The 14,105-nt window shown below is 54.9% G+C and overlaps 1 protein-coding gene across 2 annotated transcripts in view; it reads left to right on the top strand.

The window, feature by feature from the left end:
- LOC121459001 (ubiquitin carboxyl-terminal hydrolase 35-like) overlaps positions 1–14,105 on the top strand; it is a 22,390-nt gene extending 8,285 nt beyond the window's left edge. Inside the window, exons 4-12 of one of the 2 annotated variants that reach the window (XR_005975896.1) lie at positions 1,515–1,644; positions 2,002–2,103; positions 2,710–2,868; positions 8,052–8,245; positions 9,640–9,733; positions 10,492–10,598; positions 11,022–12,282; positions 13,065–13,280; positions 13,514–14,105. Coding sequence is in view for 1 of the 2 variants with exons in the window: in XM_041668460.1 (XP_041524394.1) it covers positions 1,515–1,644; positions 2,002–2,103; positions 2,710–2,868; positions 8,052–8,245; positions 9,640–9,733; positions 10,492–10,598; positions 11,022–12,282; positions 13,065–13,229 (2,212 nt within the window). In the remaining variant the exon portion in view is untranslated. Of the gene's footprint in view, positions 1–1,514; positions 1,645–2,001; positions 2,104–2,709; positions 2,869–8,051; positions 8,246–9,639; positions 9,734–10,491; positions 10,599–11,021; positions 12,283–13,064 lie in introns of both variants that reach the window. The other variant, XM_041668460.1, reaches the window with a different exon arrangement.

Here is a 14,105-nt window from a genome sequence, read left to right as displayed (position 1 = left end):
GGTCGGATGAGCTGATAAAGATAGGGGCTGAGGCCGGGCGATGGTGGCGCACGCCTTTAATCCCAGCACTCGGGAGGCAGAGGCAGGCGGATCTCTGTGAGTTCGAGACCAGCCTGGTCTACAGAGCTAGTTCCAGGACAGGCTCCAAAGCCACAGAGAAACCCTGTCTCGAAAAACCAAAAAAAAAAAAAAAAAAAAAAAAAAAAAGATAGGGGCTGAGGGAGTGCCCCGGTAGTGAGGAGTGCTTGCCCCTGGGGACCTGAGTGCAAACACCCACCTCCTGGCATGGCCGTGCATACAAGTGACTTCAGGATTGAGGAGGCAGAGATGGGCAAATCCTGGGGGTTCCATGACCAGTCAGCTTCAGGCTCTTGGGAAACCCTGAAGACCAGTAATAGAGCAGGGCACCTGCTGTCAGTTAGATTCCGTACTATAGGCACACACGCATGAAGACACAGGCACACACGGTGAAAGTAGTTTTTGGTGTACTTTATGAGTCTGGAAAAGATCAGAAACAGTTTGGGTGCTTTTCAGCTCACCGCCATCGGTGTACGTTCCCCCTCACTTGAATATTGTCACCCCGTGAGCTAGCTCAACCTGCCTGCCTTGTGACCTCTGACTAGGCAGCCTGTACTCTTCTCTTCAGGCCTTGGCCTGTGCAGACTTCATCAACCTGGCATGCCTCCCTCCGCTGTTCTTCCTGTACCCACGCACAGGGCACCATCTCCATAGGATTCTCCCGGGTTCCTTGTCTTTAGTGGGTGAGGGTGTAAGCAGAGGGGCTTGTCTTCCAGGCTTCTCAACTGTGTGGCTTCGTTTCCCTTTCCTCAGCTCTAAACTGGTCAGCCTTGAATGTGTTGAGGATTAGGTCAAAGTGAACCATCCTGAGGTGAAGCATAGCATCCTGGGAACGTCCATCGGGGCCATTATTCTCATGGTGGCACCGTCAGCTGAGTACCTGAGATTGGTGCTGGTTCCTGAGCACTGACCACATACCAGCCCATGCTCAGTTGGGCACATGGTCCTGGGGGGACACTGCAGGCAGGGTCTAGCTGCTGCCCTCCTATGTGATAGTTTTCGGGGGGGGGGGTGGGAGGGGTTGTCTCCATTTGCAGCTGAAGTCCAGGCTCCGAGGGGAAGTGGTTTGCCCTGGTCCCCAGCAGGGACTTGGTGGAGCCAGAGTTCTCAGCCCAGGCTGGAGCTCTTTGCCAGGATAGCCTGCAGTGCCTTCTCCCCTGTGGTCCGGTACAGCGGGTGAAAGGGTCTGGCTTCCCTCTGGAGGACTGGGAGCCATTTCTGCTGGGTGCGGGGCTCGTTTGCATTTTCCAGGAGTGTTCCGTTTGTCGCTGTGCGGGTGTGAGTCAGGACTTTATGGTCAGTCCCTGGGCTCCCTGACTCTGGCTTCTGGGCCTCCCCTGTTCCCTCCCCTGTCCCCTCCCCTGTCCCCTCCCCTGTCCCCTCCTCTGTCCCCTCTCCTGTCCCCTCCCCTGTGTCACCGTCACCCCCCTCACCAGGATGATTGACTGGGTGTCCTGGCCCCTGGGGAAGAACATTGACAGGTGGATCATTGCGCTGCTGAAGGGCCTGGCTGCCGTGAAGAAGTTCAGCATCCTGATTGAGGTTTCGCTCGCCAAAATTGAGAAGGTTGGTGGCCTCTGTCCAAACATGGGCTTGTGGCCTTTCCCGCTGGTCTCTTCTGGGCACAGTGCAGGTGTGGGGTGCAGGGTCTTGGGGTCACTGTGTGATGGGGCTAATTTGCTGCTCCTCTCTGGGCCTCAAATCATAGCTCCATTACCCCGACTGCTCATCCCAGGGCATGTCTGCCCACCCATCGCTCGCCCAACCCTGGCTACCTGCTTCACCATGCATTGCTCCATCCAGCTCCGAGGCACATTTTTCTGTGTTCTTGCGTTGTCAGCCTGTTGCTGGGTCCGCTGTGGCCACGCTTGGCTTTGGGTAGCAGCCTGGGTCTGGGGACCCCTGACACGAGCTCTTTTCCAGGTTTTCTCTAAGCTGCTGTACCCCATTGTTCGGGGGGCCGCTCTGTCTGTCCTCAAGTACATGCTCCTGACTTTCCAGCACTCCCACGAGGCCTTCCACCTGGTAAGGGCCTCACTGCGCTCTCCTCCACCCGAGACCTGGGAGATGGGAGCTGGGACTTTTGAGGCCAAGCTCTGGGTCTTAGCACAGGAGGTTCAAGGCCCTATTGTAAAGAGGTGGGAAGCAGAAGCCAGAGGATGTGTGTCTCTCACGAGCACACTGTAGGGTGACAGGGCCTGGGTTGGTGACAGCTACAGTTCTTCCAGGTCAGGAGTCAGGTGCTTGCTCTCCCAGCTCCCAGACAGGCCTGCCTTCTTGAGATAAAGAAATGGCATTGGGGGCTGCGGAGATGGCTCAGAGGTTAAGAGCATTGCTTGCTCTTCCAAAGGCCCTGAGTTCAATTCCCAGCAACCACATGGTGGCTCACAACCATCTGTAATGAGCTCTGGTGCCCTCTTCTGGCCTTCAGGCATACACACAGACAGAATATTGTATACATAATAAATAAATATTAAAGAAAAACAAAGATGACTGTGTGGCGCTCAGCTCTATACAGTGAAGGAGGACACAGTTCCCATGAGTGCCCCCTCCATCCACCGAGGCCCCCCCTTGCAGTCGAGCCGCAGATGGGTAGCCTGGCCCTCACACTAACCCCCTTTTCTCTTGTAGCTTCTCCCTCACATTCCTCCCATAGTGGCCTCTCTAGTCAAGGAGGACTCGAACTCTGGGGCCAGCTGCCTGGAGCAGCTGGCAGAGCTGGTCCACTGCATGGTATTTCGGTTCCCAGGCTTCCCCGACCTGTATGAGCCTGTCATGGAAGCCATTAAGGTGAGTGGATGGCCTTCTCGGAGGCTATACCATGGCTTGGGAGCAGCTTCCATTACCTGAACCCCTGCTGTTTCTTGTCACCTCTCTGGGTCTCAAAGACTGCCTTTAGTGAGCCTTCCCTGGGCTAGTGTCCACCTCACTTTCTTCCTCAGGTTTCGGCAGGGCCTCTCAGTGACTCCTGCGGTACCAGCACTGTGTGTCCCATGTCTCTGTCCCGAGCACTTCAGAACAGGGGTGACACCTGGCTAATAGGGCTAGGCTGGTGTCCTGCCCTCAGCCAAGCTGGGGACCCAGGCACAAAGCAAACCAAGATGTCTTCCTGGAGGAGCTTTTGGAGCCCATTGGGGTAACAGACCTGCTTATAGGAAGTCTAATCTAAGGACCATTGCTACAGAGAGAGGGTGGCGGGGGGTGGGGTGGGGGCGAAGGCCTCTTTCAGAGGCTCTGATGTGATGCTCACTCCCACAGCAGACCCAATGCCCAGGACACTTCTCTACAGGACATCCGGGCATGTGTGTTCAGACAGAGACAGCTTTTCCGTGTGTGTGTGTGTGTGTGTGTGTCTGTGTCTGTGTGTCTATATCTATATATGAAGAGGCCAGAAGAGGGCATTGGAATCCCCTAGAGCTGGAGACCAGTAGTTGGGAGCGGCCTCCTGCTGTGCACGTGGGAACTGATAACCCTTGCAATAACAGCCCGTGCCTTTAACTGGTGAGCCATCTCTCCAGTCACATAGCAGACATCTTTTAAAGGACAGAGCTGATCTTGCAAGAGAATTGAGGGGAAACCTCCAAGGAGCCCCAAAGGAAGAGAAAGCTGAGTTCTCAGATGGTGAGGGGGGCAGAGGATAATGCCTTGGAGCCAGGGTAGGAGGATCAGTGACATGACCAACTTCAAGCACAGAAGGGCTTGAACTGGTGTCGAGAAGCCCCGATTAACCTCCACTATGGAGTGGTACTTTGAAGCCCCTCGAGAACCAACAAAAAGGGCCTGGAGGGATGGCTCAGCCGTTAAAGGCTAGGCTCACAACCAAAAATATAAGAGTTTGGTTCCCAGCACCCACGGCTGTCCCTCCAGGTTTTTAAAGGAAAAAAAAAAAAAAGAAAAAACCAACAAAAAGGCTTCCGTGTTGATAAGAAGAATGGTCTAGGGAAAAAAAATATATGTGGTCCAAAACAGAAATTGGAAGAACTTTTCTGGCTTGATGTAGACCCTAGATGAGAAAAAAAAATAAAAAGGAATTTGTAACCACCAGGTTTAGGGTTTGAAAGACAGGGTTTGTTATCTGTGTAGGCGTTGATTTAAAAAAGTATAAACTCACAATACCCAAGGGCTGTCTGGTAGACATAAAACAAGCCAGCAATATCAGGCTGTATTGTAGATGAGTTAATCTAGAAATTACTGTTGTAAAATCCTTCCCAGGAGCCAAAAGCTATGTCCATTCATCCCCCCGCTCCCTACGCCCCACTTTTCTCAAGACCCCAGTGACAAATGCAGGCACGAGTCTTCCAAAGTTCACTCCTAGGAACCAGTGACTTCATAGGCTTCTCTGCAGTGCATAGGAGAGGGGCTACTGACCCGTGTGGGTGATTCTCCTGTAACTCCACCTGGAAAGCCTTTACCCAACAGAGATGAGGCTTTCTCTGTGGCCATCCAGGTACAGCCCTCCTCTAGTCTTCCCCAACCAGTGTACTCTGGCCTCTCCTTAAGGCTGTGTGTGCAGTTAAGGCAGAGGTGTGAATGACGTGGGGTGGGGAACTTTCTGGAAAGAGCAGTTTGACCTTGACTGTTAAGTTCTGGATGAGAAAGACGTTTCTGGAGAATTCGCGGGAAAGGCCCACAGGTGGGGAAGGGGGGGCCCACAGGTGGGAAAGGCCCACAGGTGGGGAAGTCTAGTCAGTGGCGTGCAGGGGGCCTCAGAAAGGCCTTGAATCCAGGCAGAATCTCTCTTTGCTCAGTACATCTGACTTGCCCAGGCTGGCCTTGAACTTGTAGCCTTCCTTCAGCCACTACCCAAGTGGCTGGGATGACAGGCAGCTTTTTCTTTTCTGTTTAAAAAAAAATGTCATCCGTGAGAGGTGACTGATGTAGCTGATAAATGATCCTGGGGAAGGATCAACAAGAATGTTAACCGTGTGGTCAAGGCTGGGTGGGGGGCTCTGCTGTGCTCAGCGGGAAGGATGTGCTGGCTCATTTTCTGTCAACCTGAAATAAGCGTGGTGCTTTGAATAGGTAAAACCTGCATAGACTCGTGTTTGATGCTTGGCGCATATAGGGTTCGGCACGCTTAGGAGGTGTGGCCTTGTTGGAGGAAGTGTGTCCCCTGTGAAGGAAGGCTTTGAGGTGTCATAGAGACTCAAGCCACTCCCAGTTACAGCAGTCGCTCCTGTAGGTGCCTGTGGATAGAGATGTAGAACTGTTACCTCTCCTGTGCATATCTGCCTGGATACTGCCATGTTTCCCACCATGATGATAATGGATTAAATCTCTGAAACCGCAAACCAGCCCCAATTAAATGTTTTCCTTTATAAGAGTCGCCCTGGTCACGATGTCTCCTTACAGCAGTAGACACCCGAATTAAGACGCTACGGTAGAGTCATCAGAGAGAGAGAGCCTCCTTGAGAGAATGTCTTCAGAAGATCCCGTTGTAGACAAGCCTGTAGGCGTTTTCTTAATTAGTGGTTGATGTGGGAGGCCAGCCCCTTGTGGGTGGGGCCATCCTGGGAAGGTGGGAGAGTGGTTCTGGGTTCTGTGAGAAAACCGGCTGAGCAAGCCAGTTACCAGCACCCCTCCATGGCCTCTGCATCAGCCCCTGCCTCCAGTGTCTCGCCCTGCCTTAGTTGCTGTGCTGACCCCCTTCAGTGGATGTGGAAGTGTGAGCCGAGTGTGCCCTTTCCTTCCCAAGCTGCTGTGGTCATGGTGTCATCACAGCAGCGAGAACCCTAAAAGGGCAGAAATTGGTGCCAGGATCGTGGGGCCTTGCTGTGACAGACCTGATCATGTTTTTAGAGGGACTGTGGAAGGACTTTTGGAACTTTGGTCAAGAAAAGTATTAAGGGCTCAATGAACTCTTCTGTGGGAACAGGAAAGAAAAGCTAGAAATAGCGATAGGAATGCCGACAGCGGAGCCTGGCTTGTGAAGGTCCAGAGGGAAGATGGAGAGTGGCTGCAGGACTCTCCGGGCCATTGAATGTTTGCCACTTTGAATTCAGATTCTGTGACGACATCAGTGATTGAGGTGAAATCTGGGAAGTGTTTCCTGAGAGTCAGCACACGGAAGCTGTGTGCCAGAGGTGGCCAACGTTGTACCTCACCCTGGCAGCTGAACTTGGTCGTGTACGGGTCCCCCAGGTGGTACTGGTTTTGAAGGCATTAAGGGGGTTGTGGAGAGCAGCTGAGGCTTGACGCTGAGAGGACAGGAGAGGCCGCTGATGAAGGGAGGTGTTCCTTCAGGAGCAGTTGAAAGCCCAGGATAGAAGGGGTCATGCAGAGAATGCAGGGCTCAGCGCCAGGAAGAGCGCCTGGGAGACACGGGTGAAAGCGAGCCCAGTTGCCGCAGAGATTCCGGCATTCTGGAGGTGCCAGTATCTGGCTTGGGTGACCACCAGGAAGAGCAATGGTGGAGTGGGGCTAGCTGGCGCCTGGGAAGATAATCCGTTTGCTGCAGAGGGAGGAACCAGAGACTGGCCCAAGCCCTTTGGGAGGAGTCTGGAAGATTGAGTGGATCCCAGACAGTGGATGTTAGAGTTTACATAATTGGAGTTTGATTTTGTTTTGATTGTAAATGTGCCCTGGTTCTTCCCTCTTGAAATAAAGTATTTAACTAATTTTTTATTTTATAGGATCCCACAGTTGAAAGAGTTTGGATTTTAAAAGAGGCTTTGGATTTTTTTAAAGAGAATTTTTAAAGTGGTTGAATTTGTAAGACTGTGGGACTTGTAAGTTGGAGAGTATCTTACAGTGTGATGTTAAAATTTTGGAAGGCACACGAAAGGAGAAGTTGTGGCTTAGTGGATGTGTTTGTGACAAGTTGACAAAGCCAGTTACGCTGGCTCGTTTTATGTCAACTTGACCCAAACTGGAGTAGTTAGCAAGGGGGTAACCTCAATTGAGAAAATGCCCCAGGTCTGGCTGTAGGCATTCTCTTAGTAATTGATGTGGGAAGGTCCAGCCCATCGTGGGTGGGGCCATCCCTGGGTTGGTGGTCCTGAGTTCTGTAAGAAAGCAGATAGAGCAAGCCAGTAAGGAGCATCCCTCCATGGCCTCTGCATCAGTTCCTGCCCTGTTTGAGCTCCCGTGCTGAGTCCCCTCAGCGATGGAGTATGGTGTGGAGGTGTGAGCCAGCTAACCTCTCCTTCCTGAAATTGCTCCTGGTCGTGGTGCTTCACCACAGCAATGGACCTAACGGGGCAGGTGACTAGTTAGAGGAAGTGTTGGGAATGCCTTGATATCTACTCTAGAGCAGCATGCTGTGCTCAGATGCCTGCCTCTGATGTCACTAGAACTGATGTCAGACAGCCTCTTGGTGCAACTGTTGAGTGTGACCAAAGATAGCCTGGGGAAGCATGCTGAGCCCTGGGCCTGTGACAAAGGACTACCTCAGAGCCCTCGGACCTCTCACCGCTGTTGCGGGACCAGTGCCGGGCGTGACTGATCTGCCTGGAAGCTCACACTGGGAGGCAGAGTGGGGTCATCACTCTGACCCCATAAGTGCTAGACCCATGGAGGAAGGGTGTCTTCTCGGCAGCTGAAGACACCAAGGCACCTGGAGGTCAGCAGACTGAATCAGAGGCTTGCTAAGCACTCACCTGCTGTGGCGAGAGTTGGGGCTGGGACTGAAGTCTCAACACCACTAGATCTGGCTAGCAGCCAGTGCCATCGTGGCTTAGAGTATCACCCCTGGGCTCTGCCCACAGCAGATGTGTTAGTCGCCTAGTGTTTATGGGACTACACAGTCCTTTGCTCTCCTGAATCCTAGTTTTCCATCTCTGAGATGGGGATTGCTCCTTCACACAGCACCTGAAAGATGGCATAGAAGGCCCACACGTCAGAATGAGACCCTGCGTGAGCTGTAAGCAGGGGCTGTGCAAACACCTTTCCAGATGCCTCTGAGGGTGTGCTTGGGGGAGGGAGCGGTGGAGTGGGCTCTGCAGCTACCATTGGTGTCTGCTGTTCCTCCCCAGGACCTCCACATTCCCAATGAGGACCGAATCAAGCAGCTGCTGGGGCAGGATGCCTGGACCTCACAGAAGAGCGAGCTGGCTGGCTTCTATCCCCGGCTCATGGCCAAGTCAGACACGGGCAAGATTGGTTTAATCAACCTGGGCAACACATGCTATGTGAACAGTGTCCTTCAGGCCTTGTTCATGGCTTCCGAGTAGGTGCTCTTCTGCTTTGCTCTGTCTCTTCCTCCCTCCCTCCCTCCCTCCCTCCCTCCCTCCCTCCCTCCCTCCCTTGACAGGTTCTTACTGTGTACCCTAGGCTAGCCCGCGTCAGCCTCCTCGGTGTTGGTATTGTGGGTGCAGCTGCCACATCTCCTCTTCTGCCATGAAGAAAGCGTAGTGTCCGTCACCCAATCACCCGTGGCTCCTGGTACACCTTGTGGCTTGCTTGCCACATTGGGCACCAGATGAAGATGGACACTTAAAAGAAATCCCACACTGGCTCAGAATTGAGAATAATAGAGGGTTATTTATTAAGGAGTAGACTCACAAGTCACAAGTCTTCTGCTGGAGCAGGGAACAGCAACCGAATCCCTGAATCCTGCAGTCAGAAAAGAGGCCGGATGCTTGTTTTACATGGGTATAAATAGTATTAGGGGCCATGCCCAAGTGGGCGGGTAACTTAAAGGCTACTGGCTGTAGGATTTCCTACAGCACCCTCAGGGCTCCATCAGGGCTCTGGGAAGAAGAGCTCTTTCTGGCGTGCCTCTGACCATCAGTCAGTTTTCTCTAAGCTGGGCGCCACTGTCCTCACTGCCTGCTGGAGTGAACTTTGTGTTCTGCTTCCTGCAATGCCCACACGATGACTGCTATAAAATACAGCAAAAGAATTTGCTGGAAAAAATCCCTTGACTGTGTGAGGTCTTGTGATGTTAAGATGCTACAGCCCTCTGTGCTGCTCACTGTCTGCATCTAACCTTGTCTGAGACCCGCCATGGAGTGGAGCGCCGAGTGCTGCAGGCTGGGTGGTGGCTCTGAATGGGGCAATGTGGGGCCGACCTGCTGCGAAGGAAGGCAGTGTGCTTCAGGGGCAGTGGGTCTCAGGACACCCTGACCCCACAGGCTCCATGCAGTGTTCTCTTGTGCCAAGGAAACCCTCTTTTAGAACCTGCCTGGTTTGAGGGCAGAGGCTTACTTAACTCAGTGTGGCTCTGGGCCAGGGCCCTGAGCAGGGGCCGCAAGAATGGGTTGAGGGCTGAGGTTGGGAGTGAAAGAGTCGTTATCGTGTAAGTGTGCCAGTGCTTGGGGCGATGCTATTCCCTCTGGGACGCCAGTGTGCCCACCTTCGAAAGCTGGCATGTTTGAGTCCTGGAGTCACGGGTGTCAGAGCTGGAAGAGAGGGCAGGGGTCACCTTGTGGTCCTGTTTGTTGTGTCCCAAGGCCGTTACAGAATTCATGGCCCCAGCCACACCAGACCAAGCTGTTCACCATCTACTCCCTGGACTCTGGCCTCATCTGGAGCAAATGCCAGAGCCTCTGGGCGGCCAGGATAGGGAGTAGTGGCTCCCTGGGGCTTTGGCTTAACCCTGGGCTCCTGTTTCTTTCAAAGCTTTCGACACTGCGTGCTCCGCCTGACTGAGAACAACTCGCAGCCCCTGATGACCAAACTGCAGTGGCTGTTTGCCTTCCTGGAGCATAGTCAGGTGCGTGCTGGGTGTGGGTGTGGGCGCGGTAGGGAGGGGAGGCAGTGCCCGGTCCTGCTGACACTGTTCATGACTCCAGGACTTGCCTGTGCCTGGCTAGAAGCTCCCATTGTGTGGATTGAGCTGCTGAGTCCCAGCCCCTGCTGGCGCCAGTTCATAGCCAAACTTCCAGGTCCGTTCAGTGTCCTGATGCAGGGGCTGCAGCTGGAGCCTCTTCCGGGCTGTGTAACACCAGCTCCCCTGCAGAGTTCAGTCCCCATGCACTAACGCACTCTCCGCACTCTCCTCTGCTGACTGTGAACACCTCGGTTACCTGGGTCTCTGACCCGAGTATAGAACCCAAAGCCTGAGGCCAGGAATGCGGGAGAGCCTCTCTCTGGTGCTGGAAAGGGGAGAACAGGCTGGGTGGGGGTTGACGGCTCACGGGAGGGGGCGCAAGGCCTTGGGAAGGTGTCATGGGGGAGGCCTCCTGCACCCCAGGGACTCATTTTGGCAAAGCGGGGATTGGGCAGAGAAAATGATGAACAAAGGCCAGGAGAGACTTATGTGGTCTGTGAGGGCAGAGCAGATTCCTAGAGAGTTATCACCAAAATGATGACGCCCACTCCTGGACCTGTGGAATGGGATGTGGGTCAGGACCAGCAGGGAAGGAGAGGGTAGGGGGCTGATGTATTTGGAACATCATCTTGATAGATTTCAGGGGCTGCCTGTTGCTAGGCATGGCTTGATCTCCTGACCCCACCTTTCACCTGTCCTAGAGGCCAGCCATCTCTCCCGAGAACTTCCTCTCCGCGTCCTGGACACCCTGGTTCAGCCCTGGAACCCAGCAGGACTGTTCGGAATATCTGAAGTACCTGCTGGATCGGTAAGAATCGTGGTGTGGGTCCTGAGAACACTTGGGGCGGCAGCTTGTCCCTCTGAGTGGGGTTGGATCTTCTTTGCTCTTCTGAAGGACCGAGACGGTGTGGCCCGTAGGTGTCCAAGGATGCTGAAGTGTGTGTGAAGCCCGGGAGGGGCTGTCAGTGTGTGCATGAGTATTCAGTGTGCTGCATGAGTGTGCTAACCCTTATCCACAGCTCTAGGGCCACCTTTATGTACGCGTGTGCTAGGTGAGAGTGTCAACACAGAAGGACAGGGATGGGATTTGTTTTGGCAGGCTCTTCATGTGTCTGAAGTATGGCGGGCAGTGTGCTGGAGGCGGGCTTGTTGTGTCAGTGTGTGCACCCCGCCTGTCGGTCTGTGCACCCTGCCTGTCGGTGTATACACCATGCCTCTCTGCTTGTTCCAGGCTTCACGAAGAGGAGAAAACCGGGACGAGGATCTGCCAGAAGCTCAAGCAGTCCAGCTTGCCCTCCCCACCGGACGAACTCCCTAGTTCCCATGTGACATCCGTGGAGAAAATGTTTGGAGGCAAGATCGTGACTCGGATATGCTGTCTGCACTGCCTCAATGTTTCCTCTCGGGAGGAGGCCTTCACAGACCTCTCTCTGGCCTTCCCTCCTCCTGAGCGATGTCGTCACCGCCGCCTGGGCTCGGTGATGCTCCCCACAGAGGATGTGCAAACCCAGGAGATGGCACTGACTCCCAGAACCCCGGCAACACAGAGGCAGAGGAAGCACTGTGTCATGGGGGATGCTCCCTGCACGGAGCTAGACATAGGAAGGCTGAGCATCACAGACACTGGGCAGGAGGAGAAAGTGGAGAGGGAGCAGGCTGGGAAGGAGAAGGAGGCCTCAGAGGAGGAAGAGGAGGAGGAAGGAGCAAGGGAAGAGGAGAAAGAGCAGGGGGAAGAGAAGGAGAAAGAGAAAAAGGAAGACGAAAAGGAGAAGGAAGCCGAGAACGGCAAGGAGAAGGAAGCAGACAGCTTGGGTCCAGGGACCCACAGGGATACCGCTGGCCCACCCAGGGAGCAGGTCTGTTGCCCTGAGGGTTCCCGCTCGGTACTGGACCTGGTCAACTACTTCCTGTCCCCGGAGAAGCTGACAGCGGAGAACCGTTACTACTGTGAGTCATGCGCCTCCCTCCAGGATGCAGAGAAGGTGGTGGAGCTGAGCCAAGGTCCGCGCTACCTCATTCTTACGCTGCTGCGCTTCTCCTTCGACCTGCGCACCATGCGGCGCCGCAAGATCCTGGACGATGTCGCCATCCCCCTCTTGCTGCGCCTGCCGCTGGCCGGGGGTCAGGGCCAGGCCTACGACCTCTGTAGTGTGGTGGTGCACTCCGGGGTGTCCTCAGAGAGTGGCCACTACTACTGCTATGCCCGGGAGGGCGCTGCCCGGCCGAGCCCCGTCCTGGGGTCCACGGACAGGCCTGAGCCTGAGAACCAGTGGTACCTGTTCAACGACACCCGGGTGTCTTTCTCGTCCTTTGAGTCCGTCAGCAACGTCACCTCCTTTTTCCCCAAGGACACCGCCTATGTGCTCTTCTACCGCCAGCGGCCCAGGGAGGGGCTCGAGGCCGAGCCCAGCTCTCCCCGAGTTCGAGCAGAGCCCACCCTCCACAAGGACCTGATGGAGGCCATCTCCAAAGACAACGTCCTCTACCTGCAGGTGAGTCTTCTGCTGAGGGTCAGTAGAGCTCCGGACATCCGATGCCACGCCTGGGTGGAGGACCTGGCCTGGCGCAGCCACCCACATAGGCCAGCTTCTTCTTCCGAGTCATCCTTAGTTTTAATCCATCCGCTCACTCGGCGCTTAGTGGGGGGATATGTTGGCGGCTGGAACGGCACACCCCTTAACATCAGGAGTGGACCCTGAATGACAGCACAGATTGATGCTCAAAGAGTGGGATTAATGGGCAGGGACTGCCTCTGGGGCTCCTGGAGGGGCCACTTCTTCAGTGGCCTTCATGTCCCAGTGTTCTCCTTTGTCACTGCCTCAGGCTCCCGTATCAGAGTCCAGAGCCGTGGGGCAGCCACACCGGAGCTCTGTGGGTCCTGCACCTAGAGTTGGTGTTTCCTGTGAGGACCGGGAGGGCATGGGGCACCAGCCTGCTTCTACGTTTGCTAGGCCCTGCAGCGGAGACGCGGCTTGGTGAAGTCTGAGAGAGGCCGATCTTATTTTAGCAGGGAAGAACCTGCTCATGAGCAGAAGATGGACCTCATACCCCAGGAGAGGCAGCGAGGGGCAGTTGGAGGGGTTTTCTCGAGGTCCCAGGCAGGCACTCAGCTGGTCGTTATCTAGCGGTCATTGGGAGGAGAGGGTAGAGTCTGAATCTTAGACCTGAAGTTCTCCATCCTGCTCCTCTACTGGGGCCAGTCCGGGAGGGGGAGGGGCCCGGAGCTGCTAACAGTGTTGTGCTCCGCCTACTTCCTGTCCTCATCTGTTTCCAGGAGCAGGAGAAGGAGGCCCGGAGCAGAGCTGCTTATATCTCTACACTCCCTGCCCCTCCACACTGGGGTCGGGGCTTTGATGAAGACAAAGATGAAGATGAAGGCTCTCCAGGGGGCTGCAACCCTGCAGGTGGCAATGGTGACTTCCACAGACTAGTCTTCTAACGGGAACTACCGCCTGTGGGGGTGTCGCAGTCAACCTCAAGAGTGGGCCAGGTGGGGCTCAGGGCCCGGGCAGAGCACTCTGCCGTCTGGGGTCTTAGGGAGCTGCGGAGGCAAGCCCAAGGTGAAGCAGATCCTTTCGAGGGCAAGGAGGATGGAGAGGGACCATCTTACAGCTGAGGGTCACGGAGAAGCTGAAACCCAAAAGCTCCTTGGGCAGCATCCTGTTAAGAGGTTCCGGTAGGAGCAGCCTGGATGAGCCCACTCTGGGCTTTGTCTCCCTGCAGGCCCAGGCAGCTCAGGAGCCGGGATGGCATCCCTTTGGTGTCCAGCATCCGGTAGCCCTTCCTTCTATTCTGGTTCCTTCACCCAGTTCTTCCTCGGTAGGAGAAAAAGCACAGCTCAAGTCAAGCCCTTGCACCAAGAAAGGGGGGTTGGGACTGTGTTCCCTCTGCCTGCCCTCTTGTTTCTTCAAGGGGGTCCCTAAAACAAGGTCTGTGGGTGCCTATACCCGCCGTGTGTTTGAAGCATTAGTGGAAGGCAGCATAGCACAGGATTGGAGGTAAGAGTCTTACCTGCCCCCCATCCCCCAGGCAAGCCACTGGGAGAGCCCCGTCCCTCCCCTCCCCAGCCTGCCTCAGTGCCTGCGATGCTGCCAGTGCATCGCCGTCTAGTTAAGGTCCCGGGTCCTCACCCTACTGAAGACATTAGTCTGTCGAAAGCCATTGTCGTTTGAGGGAGCTAGCTGGCTTGGCTCCTCTGCTAGAATGTGCGGGCTGGGTAGGTATGAACTGTGTGATCCACACAACCTCATTGTGCCCTGAGACTACTATAGCCCTTCTCAGTGGAGAAGAAACCTGTGTTCTTAATAGGAATAAA

Source organism: Microtus oregoni, unplaced genomic scaffold (genome assembly GCF_018167655.1).
Source record: "Microtus oregoni isolate MIOR12 unplaced genomic scaffold, Mior012 000018F_ref0000195, whole genome shotgun sequence".
In the NCBI taxonomy this organism is placed as follows: domain Eukaryota; kingdom Metazoa; phylum Chordata; class Mammalia; order Rodentia; family Cricetidae; genus Microtus; species Microtus oregoni.
This window is presented reverse-complemented; position numbering and strand designations above follow the sequence as displayed.